Source organism: Triticum dicoccoides, chromosome 2B (assembly GCF_002162155.2).
Source record: "Triticum dicoccoides isolate Atlit2015 ecotype Zavitan chromosome 2B, WEW_v2.0, whole genome shotgun sequence".
Classification (NCBI taxonomy): Eukaryota; Viridiplantae; Streptophyta; class Magnoliopsida; order Poales; family Poaceae; genus Triticum; species Triticum dicoccoides.
In genome coordinates this window covers 128,153,334-128,164,065 of record NC_041383.1, presented here as the reverse complement: position 1 = coordinate 128,164,065, position 10,732 = coordinate 128,153,334, and the positions used below count along the sequence as shown (strand labels likewise).

General features: G+C 39.9%; 1 protein-coding gene across 1 annotated transcript; it reads right to left on the bottom strand.

Annotated features, from left to right (window-relative positions):
* Window positions 1-6,453: 6,453 nt before the first annotated feature.
* On the bottom strand, window positions 6,454-9,778 carry LOC119367364. Its single transcript, XM_037632896.1, has 4 exons — window positions 9,326-9,778; window positions 9,124-9,193; window positions 8,759-8,984; window positions 6,454-6,824 (listed from the first exon to the last, which is right to left on the bottom strand). The coding sequence occupies exons 1-4, from the start codon at window positions 9,535-9,537 to the stop codon at window positions 6,610-6,612; spliced, it is 723 nt and encodes a 240-aa protein (XP_037488793.1). The 5' UTR covers window positions 9,538-9,778; the 3' UTR covers window positions 6,454-6,609.
* Window positions 9,779-10,732: the final 954 nt, after the last annotated feature.

Below are 10,732 nucleotides of genomic sequence, written 5' to 3'. Positions count from 1 at the left end.
AGCTACCTCGTAGTTTGTTCTTTATTTTTTTCAAAAATCATTTCTAGGTACATAAGTATCTATTTAATCAGAGAAACACCAAAAAAATCCAAGATTGAACCACTAGCTAGGAACGGTCAAGCCCGCCGTTTTGACCGCATTTTGAAACGGGCATAAAAAATTCAAAAAAAAATCAAAAAATTGGAAAACCTTCACATTGTGTCATTATATGTGACCACGTTTCCAGGAAAAATAATAAACTTGTAATACGGTAATTATTTTAAAAAGTGTTCTCAGAAAGGAGCTATCAAGCGTGAAGATTCATGGCTTTCAAGCCAAATGATCAATCTTATGGCCACATTCATGACATAGTTTGTTCAAATGATCTCATATTGTGCACAAGGGTGCATCTTGGAATTCCAAACAATGTTGCCTAAGGAAGTTTTCATTTTCTTTGCACGGAAAATTCATTTTTCATTTTCCGAGTGCCCAAAAGGAGGTTTTTTTGTGAAGGACCTACCAAATAATTGATGCAAAATTGGATCAAATCAATTTTATAAAATACTAGGCCATATTTAATGCACAAATGACCAAATGGTGGGGTGAAAAAAGTTTTGATCCACCTCTGGTGAAAAAGATAAATTTCCACCGATTTAGTTGGAAGCGGGTCAAATTTGAACTGTAGCTACCTCGTAGTTTGTTCTTTATTTTTTCCAAAAATCATTTCTAGGTACATAAGTATCTATTTAATCAGAGAAACACCAAAAAAAATCCAAGATTCAACAACTAGTTAGGAACGGTCAAGCCCGCCGTTTTGACCGCATTTTGAAACGGGCATAAAAAATTCAAAAAAAAATCAAAAAATTGGAAAACCTTCGCATTGTGTCATTATATGTGATCAAGTTTCCAGGAAAAATAATAAACTTGTAATACGGTAATTATTTTTAAAAAGTGTTCTCAGAAAGGACCTATCAAGCGTGAAGATTCATGGCTTTCAAGCCAAATGATCAATCTTATGGCCACATTCATGACATAGTTTGTTCAAATGATCTCATATTGTGCACAAGGGTGCATCTTGGAATTCCAAACAATGTTCCCTAAGGAAGTTTTCATTTTCTTTGCACGGAAAATTCATTTTTCATTTTCCGAGTGCCCAAAAGGAGGGTTTTTTGTGAATGAACTACCAAATAATTGTTGCAAAATTGGACCAAATCAATTTTATAAAATACTAGGCCATATATAATGCACAATTGACAAAATGGTTGAGTGAAAAAAGTTTTGATCTACCTCTGGTGAAAAAGACAAATTGCCGTCGATTCGGTTGGAAATGGGTCAAATTTGAACTGTAGCTGCCTCGTAGTTTGTTCTTTATTTTTTCCAAAAATCATTTCTAGGTACATAAGTATCTATTTAATCAGAGAAATACCAAAAAAATTCCAAGAATCAACCACTAGCTAGGAACGGTCAAGCCCGCCGTTTTGACCGCATTTTGAAACGGGCATAAAAAATTCAAAAAAATCAAAAAATTGGAAAACCTTCGCATTGTGTCATTACATGTGACCAAGTTTCCAGGAAAAATAATAAACTTGTAATACGGTAATTATTTTTAAAAATTGTTCTCAGAAAGGAGCTATCAAGCGTGAAGATTCATGGCTTTCAAGCCAAATGATCAATCTTATGGCCACATTCATGGCATAGTTTGTTAAAATGATCTCATATTGTGCACAAGGTTGCATCTTGGAATTACAAACAATGTTGCCTAAGGAAGTTTTCATTTTATTTGCACGGAAAAATCATTTTTCATTTTCCGAGTGCCCAAAAGGAGGGTTTTTTTGTGAATGAACTACCAAATAATTGTTGAAAAATTGGACCAAATAAATTTTATAAAATACTAGGCCATATATAATGCACAATTGACAAAATGGTTGGGTGAAAAGAGTTTTGATCTACCTCTGGTGAAAAAGACAAATTGCCCTCGATTCAGTTGGAAATGGGTCAAATTTGAACTGTAGCTGCCTCGTAGTTTGTTCTTTATTTTTTCCAAAAATCATTTCTAGGTACATAAGTATCTATTTAATCAGAGAAACACCAAAAAAATTCCAAGAATCAACCACTAGCTAGGAACGGTCAAGCCCGCCGTTTTGACCGCATTTTGAAACGGGCATAAAAAATTCAAAAAAAATCAAAAAATTGGAAAACCTTCGCATTGTGTCATTACATATGACCAAGTTTCCAGGAAAAATAATAAACTTGTAATACGGTAATTATTTTTAAAAAGTGTTCTCAGAAAGGAGCTATCAAGCGTGAAGATTCATGGCTTTCAAGCCAAATGATCAATCTTATGGCCACATTCATGGCATAGTTTGTTAAAATGATCTCATATTGTGCACAAGGTTGCATCTTGGAATTACAAACAATGTTGCCTAAGGAAGTTTTCATTTTCTTTGCACGGAAAAATCATTTTTCATTTTCCGAGTGCCCAAAAGGAGGGTTTTTTTGTGAATGAACTACCAAATAATTGTTGAAAAATTGGACCAAATAAATTTTATAAAATACTAGGCCATATATAATGCACAATTGACAAAATGGTTGGGTGAAAAGAGTTTTGATCTACCTCTGGTGAAAAAGACAAATTATCGTCGATTCAGTTGGAAATGGGTCAAATTTGAACTGTAGCTGCCTCGTAGTTTATTCTTTATTTTTTCCAAAAATCATTTCTAGGTACATAAGTATCTATTTAATCAGAGAAACACCAAAAAAATTCCAAGATTCAACCACTAGCTAGGAACGGTCAAGCCCGCCGTTTTGACCGCATTTTGAAACGGGCATAAAAAATTCAAAAAAATCAAAAAATTGGAAAACCTTCGCATTGTGTCATTATATGTGACCAAGTTTCCAGGAAAAATAATAAACTTGTAATACGGTAATTATTTTTTAAAAGTGTTCTCAGAAAGGAGCTATCAAGCGTGAAGATTCATTGCTTTCAAGCCAAATGATCAATCTTATGGCCACATTCATGGCATAGTTTGTTCAAATGATCTCATATTGTGCATAAGGGTGCATCTTGGAATTCCAAACAATGTTGCCTAAGGATGTTTTCATTTTCTTTGCACGGAAAATTCATTTTTCATTTTCCGAGTGCCCAAAAGGAGGTTTTTTTGTGAAGGAACTACCAAATAATTGTTGCAAAATTGTACCTAATCAATTTTATAAAATACTAGGCCATATATAATGCACAATTGACAAAATGGTTGGGTGTCAAAAAATTTGATCCACCTCTGGTGAAAAAGACAAATTCCCGTCGATTCAGATGGAAGCGGGTCAAATTTGAACTGCAGTTGCCTCATAGTTTGCTCTTTATTTTTTCCAAAAATCATTTCTAGGTAAATAAGTATCTATTTAATCAGAAATACATGGTTTGATGGCGAGACATAGAGGTTTGGACGGTGGCCGAGGGCCCCAACTCTAGAGCGTGTAAGCTCGCATGCCCGCCGAGTGGTCACCGCGTGACCGTGGCGTTGCCGTGTGTTCTGGGCGGCCTAGGCATGTCTAGTGGGTTGGGCACTCCCCAGGTAGGTGCTAGGAAGAAAATCACAACATAAGATTCTCACGAGGAGACCGATCGATGCTCAAACATGAATAAGCAGCCAAGTGTTTGATTTGCGGTACGGGAAATGCACATGGCTAATGGGCGTGAGTTTTGGCTGAGGATGATCAGTTACTAAGAAGACCGTCTTCACAAATTTTCACCTCAAAAGGAGGAGCCTAGGTGGTACTTGCTTTACAAACTACCACACTGGACATAAATACGAATGTTGAAGCTGGGCTCAAAATAATGAATGGATTGAGCTGGCATTTGGTGGAGGATGGTTATTTGGGCATAGGAAAGCACTGTAGAAAATGGATACCATTTGGACATGCCAAAGTGGTACTTCCTTCACAAAGTGCTGCTCTGAACAGAATAAGAAAATGAATATTGTTGAGTTATTTTTGAACTAGGCAAGGAAGGTTTTTGACATATTTGATGAATATATGATCCAAACAATTTATGAGATTTTTTTGGGAATTTTTGGAATGACGGAAATATAGGTTGCTTCACAACCTAGGGCAAAAACTGCCACATGGACATGACACATAGGCAAAACTGATGAGGTGGCGCCTAGTCATCACAACCAACCACAATCTACAAGGCTATGACCATCTATTTTGGTCGTTAACAACTAGAAATAAGGCAGCGGACCAGCCCTGTTTGCTTTGTGACCATTTGGTGTAAGGAAATTACGACCTTTCTGACCAAAATGGCCGCAATGGTTTAGGGTTTGGAGCCCCCCGAACAGCTTTTGACCAATTGGTCTCAAATGGTCATAGATCTATGACCAATTCTTCCAGGGTCACTGACAGAAGGTCACTAGTTGACATATTTCTTGTAGTGTAGGTACATAACATCATCACCCCCCCCAAGGGGAGTCCGAATAGGACAAGGGGAGGGGGCGCGGCCCCTCTTTTCCTCTCCCTTTCCCTCTCCCTCTCCTTCCTTCTTCTCCTAGTTGGACTAGGAAAGGGGGGGCTATTCCTACTTGGAGTAGGATTCCCCCCACTTGGGCGCACCCCTTTAGGCCGTCCGGCCTCCTCCTCCCCTCCTTTATATACGGGGGAGGGGGGCACCCCATAGACACACAAGTTGATCTTTTAGCCGTGTGTGGTGCCCCCCTCCACAGTTACACACCTCAGTCATATCGTCATAGTGCTTAAGCGAAGCCCTGCGCCGGTAACATCATCATCACCGTCGCCACGCCGTCGTGCTGACGGAACTCTCCCTCGGCCTCAGCTGGATCAAGAGTTCGAGGGACGTCACCGAGCTGAACGTGTGCAGATCGGCGGAGGTGTCGTGCGTTCGGTACTTGATCGGTTGGATCGCGAAGACGTTCGACTACATCAACCGTGTTACTTAACGCTTCCGCTTTCGGTCTACGAGGGTACGTGGACACACTCTCTCCGCTCATTGTTATGCTTCTCCTAGATAGATCTTGCGTTATCGTAGGAAAAAAAATTGAAATACTACGTTTCCCAACATAATGCCCATGGGGAAGCTGGTGGGTCAAATACCTTACCCAGTGCGTAGGACGGGGATGGGGATGGGATGGCATTACCCGTGCCTGTTACCCACCTTGCCCGTTTGGGGACAGATTCAGCTCTTCGGAGCCGGTCGTGCTGCGGCTCACTGACGACACTGTGCAAGGGGTTCGTTCAACTCCAGGCGAGCTGCTCATCCGTGTTTTTTCTGGCCTCCGACGATGGTGGCTGGCCTGGACGTGGCGGAGTGACCGGAAACAGAGAAGTCCAAGGACGGGTTTGCAAAATTTCTTTGTTTGGGGTCCTCTGTGATGTATGGCGGAGCCAGCCATAGGGCTTGTATCCTCTTTGTATTTCCGTATTTGTACTATGTAATGTTTTTCTGACTCGTATAAATACAAGTAACGTATGCCTACGAGCGTACAGTTTCGAAAAGAAAATCACCGGTTTTCGTGCTAAACTTCTTCAAGGTTTCGTTGAGCGCTTGCATGGTGGTGGCCAGAAATGTGCGCACATGTTTTTTGAGTGAAAGTTTATTTTACTGAAATTATTTTTCTAGAATAGCAATTCTTTAAATGAGTGAAATACTGAAAGTGTGTGGAGAGAAAAGGAACGTTGTGCATGGTTCGTGTACAGAAGGTCTTTGTGAGGGTTCCTTCCTTCACATCCAATGGTTAACTTCGATGGTGAGATGCAAACTATAAAAGACGGCTTGATGCAGAGGGATGGTGGTGCAGCGGCGTTGGTACATATCGCATTTTGTTGCTGGGATCGCGAAAAGTGGTGGTCACGATATATGTGTGATGTCGACGGTCGTGCTACTCGAGCTACCGGTCTCGAGATCCGGGGTGAAAGCCTAGGTCTGACCTGAGTTGGTTATACCTGGCAATGGCGATATTAAGTCGTTACCTTGTTGAAGGCATTGCTCGGTTTTGCTCAGACTGATTCTTCAGGGTGAAAACCTAGATTCTTGCCTTTGGTGGTTGGATCCGGTGACGGTGAGGCTTGAGGGTTGCTCCCTTTCTAAAGGTGTTGCTGTTGAAGAACTTTGTCGTCCATGTGGTGTCAGTAAATGGTTGGTGCGGATATGGTCTTTGTTATAGCTTGCTGATTGCAGAGCTGATCGCTTTAGGTGTTTTTTTTCATCGTCTATGCATAGCTTTGGTCTTATTTGACTTTGTTATTTGCTGAAGTATTTTTGTGTGTGTGTGTTGGTGTTGGCTGTGTATATCCTAGCTATGTAGAGGCCGGGTGTGTGTGCTTATTTTGTTTGTATCCTTTTATGTGCTCCATTCTGAGCTAATAAAATCCATCATTTATCGAAAAAAGAGAAAAGGAATTAAGCAATATATGGATTCTTAATGGTCGCCGGAGAGAACAGGGGCAAATATCCCAGAACCATCGTGCTCGACACATGTAGTTATGAAATATGATGATTCTTTATACAGTCAATTATTCACATTTAATGTATTCTCTAACTAATACATTTTGATATCCAAGCAAACAGTACCAGCTTGCTGTACATTAGCTAATCTATGAATCCAAACCCACGGCTAACTAGGCAGCTAGTGGCAACTCATCAAATAGCCTTCGAACTGAAGAAGGTTCGTCCTCTGGTCCTTTCTTGGGCCTTTCACTCAACATAAACATCTGACAATACTCCTTTTTCTGGCCCTCCCTTCCACACAAAAAACCTCCGTTCCTAGAGTGCCAAATCCCAACTGAGCCCTTGCAAAAGGCACATTTTCCTTTAAATTGGCAAATCGGTTTTTCTGATAAATACAGAAGAAACAAGAAAAATTAGAATGCATGCATGTCAAAATGTTTAAACAACATAATAGATGGTCAATACCAAAGAATGCTCTAAAAATTTGTGGCAAACAAATGGCAGTGCCATATGTTTTCGTGCATGCACAAATTGAAGTGTCAGTGGTCATGACCGACAAGTACATGCATGAAATTGTAGTTGCAACATAATCAGCAAGTGCAAATGCAAACTATAAAATATTTACACAACATCAATCTTTCACTGATTATATGCACTCTGCTAGTAAGCACATCAACAAATAATGATTAATATGATCCCATATAAGAATAATTAATAATATAAAATTTCAAAAGGGAGACACCAATTATATATACACTATGTTTACCATCAAAATACATACCTGGTCTTTGACTCATTAGTCACCAATTTGTTGGATTGTATGGACTAGATATTGCATGTACAATTATGTTTATGTGTTGCAGCCACTTGGTTATGTAAAATCCATATTAAGGGCCTGTTCGGAGTCTCACCACTCCAGAACTCCACTCCGGGAGCGGGGTAGCTTTAGCTGAAAATAGAGGAGTTGGGAAACACCCGCTCCGCAGATCCTCGTATTTGTTGGAGCGGGCGGACTACCGAACAGGGCCTAAGGAACTATCTCACAACATGTATGGCCAAGCCAAGGATATTAGGTGCACAATGAGGATATCTGAAACCAAGAATTCAGAAATCTCGGAACTGAAAACCTGATCGACTAATTCAAAGCCCAGACACACAATACTAGTTCAATCACTAGCAATCGGCAAGACCATACGTTTAACAAGAGAATAGTGAATCAGTGTAATGTCATGAAATGCTAGGGTCAGCCAAGTCTAACCATTGGTAGCCTTTTGTAAGAACTACCCTCCCGAGGGTACTGCTGGTTGCTCTTAAGGTTGTGCATTGAAGGTTCTCACGTAGAGTAGAGCAAACTAGTGAATGTTGATTTTCGTTTTCTTTTATCAATCAGGATGTACCGAGACATGGAATTTATAAATTTATATACTTTCGAAAAGAAAACTACTAGTAGCCTCCATTCTGAGAGTGGATTTTCGACTATCGGGTGTATTACACCCGAGTTTGCAAAAAAATCAAAAAAACAATATCAAACGTGATCCAAAAATTCTGAAATTTTGCAACATCAAACATGATCAAATGTTTTAGGTTTTTGCAAAGTTTCATCATAAATAACAAGGAGCTCTCACAAAAAAAATCATGTACTCAAAACGTGCGCAAAACATTGACCCGTGATTTTTTTTGGCGAGAGCTCTTCGAATCTTATTTGTGGATGAAATTTTGCAAGAATCTAAAACATTTTATCTTGTTTGCCGCTGCAAAATTCCAGAATTCTTGGATAATGTTGATATATGTTTTTTTTCCTTTTTTTGTAAACTCGGGTGTAGTCACCTGAGTGTAGCCACACCTTTCCGATGCTGATACTCCCTCCATATTTGACCAAGTTTATAAGAAAAATATATCAATAATTGCAATGCCAAATTAGTATCATTACATGGATAATAAATAACATTTTTTTATTAATTACTCCCTCCGTTCCTAAATATAAGTATTTTTAGAGATTCCAATATCGACTACATATGGGACAAAATGAGTGAATCTACACTCTAAAATACGTCTACATTCGTATGTAGACTATGCTGAAATCTCTAGAAATACATATATTTAGGAACGGAGGTAGTATATTTATTTAGTATTGTGGTTGTTGATGGGTGTTCCTATAAATTTGGTCAAACTATGCACCATATGACTTCCGACAAAATTAGTGTGCATTTTTTTTTTTCAAATCAGAGGGACTACTAGACAGCTAGCATAAAACTATGACAAATGTAGGGATTAACATATGTTGGAGCAATTCAAGTAGTTAATTGTATAGTTACCCACCCAATATAGTGCACGTTTCGACAACTGGTTTGCCGAAGCGGTCATAGTGTAGCTCAGCGAAGAAATACTGGTCAGAGGTATCTGGTTCTGGAGCAACCCTCCCGCGAGCCCAGAAATTGTGCTTTTTGAGGCACCGGCGAGCTAAAAAGTTGAAGTGAAACCAAATCTCGTCCCTGAATCCGACACGATTGCACGACATAGGACTGACAGGCTCGAACTCTGCACCCTGAAACATAGAACACAAGGAAGGCATAGGGAAATATTTTAAGGCCCATCAACAAACTTGTTCAGCAAAAGAAATATTTTTCTAGTATAAAATCGGACAAAACTTGTTCAAACAACCAAGCAAGGTAATGATCTATTACCGGGTTGTTTGAATTGTAGTGGCGAAGGGCGATCTGGACATGTGGGAGAACTATGGCTCTGTTGCGCTCCCTGCATGCGTGCATATGTGAGTACATGTTAGGACTAATGATCACAGCATCTTAATATTACTAGCGAGTAGATCATCCTACTATCAATATGGAACAGCTAGCTAGCGGATGTATAGGAGGGAGGGAGCAATACACTTCTGATCTCGGGCCGTACAACACAAGGTTGCGGCGACGCTTGCGCTCCAACCTGTCCATGAAGCGTTGGACACGGCGTTGTTGCTGGTCGAGGGGCAGCTCGGAGAGCAAGGGCCCCCGGTGGGGATCGTCCTCGTCCACGATCTGCCCCTCAAGGTGTAAAAACTCCACTGCTGCGTCGGCGATGGCGGAAGAGACGGCGGATCCCATCGCTGCAATTGAGTCGCAAGGGAAGGGGTCGGATAATAACGAACTAACAAAACAGAAGAGGAAATCTTGCCTGTACTACAGATATATAAACCGCAAACTGACAGAGTCTACAGGAAGATTGGATTTATGTTGGGACGGCGGCGAGATCGGGTTCTATTCGGAAGAGGAATCCAAAGCCTTTCTTAACCCTAATCAGAACAGTAACCCGAATCCAGCATACTCTTCTTTGGCGTCTGTCTAACTGAACCCAAATCAAATTTGCAATCCGGCACGGCGTCTTGTCAGCCGGGGATAACCGAAAGGCCCGAAACGGGGACTTCGATATAGTACCACCTTTTGTTTTGACAGCACCGATACAGGGGCGAACCCTATTTGCCGCCCGCGTGCGTCAAACTGCTGCACTGCAGCTTCGCCGAAGCGCACGCGGGTGGCCGGCCCAGTTCGCGGCCGAGCGCCCTGCCCGTTCGCTGCTTTGTGGTTCTTCGTTCGTTTTCTTCTGTTGCCTTTTGGTTTTGTTTTATTTATCTTTTCGGTTTTTCCTCTCTAGTTCTTTTGCATTATTTTTGTTTTATCTTTCTCTTTCTCTTTCTCTTTTACATTATTAAGGAAATGTTTCATCATGCATTTTTTCATTAATATTTTAATATGGTGAACAGTCTGTGTTTCCTCTGTTTATTTTAAATTTTCTTCCTTTCTTGTGTATTATACAAGAGTTCATTTCGTATTACAAAAATGTTCATTATCTATTTAAGAATATTTTCACCACATATTAGGAAATGTTTGTTGTGTACTTAAAAAAATGTTCAGCGTATATCAGAGAAATGTTCAATGTATATTTTCAAATTGTTCAGGGTATATAAAAAATTTAATATGTATTTTAAAATTGTTCAGCATTTAACACAAAAAAGTTTCAATATGTATTTGAGAAATGTCAATCTGATATTACGAGAATGTTCAACATATATTAAATACTGTTCAATGGTCGAATTTTTATTTTCAGATCTGCCACGACATATATAGTTCTTAAGTATTACGTAGCAATACTGATTGCAATCACACAGCAGCTGAAATGGTAAGGAACGCTAACTCTCTGTCATAAGGATCATAGTTCGATTCATCAATACAGCATGCTTTTTGGGGGGGTATCACCAAGTTTTATTGCTCAAACTCCACATGGAGTAGGATTACAAAAGGA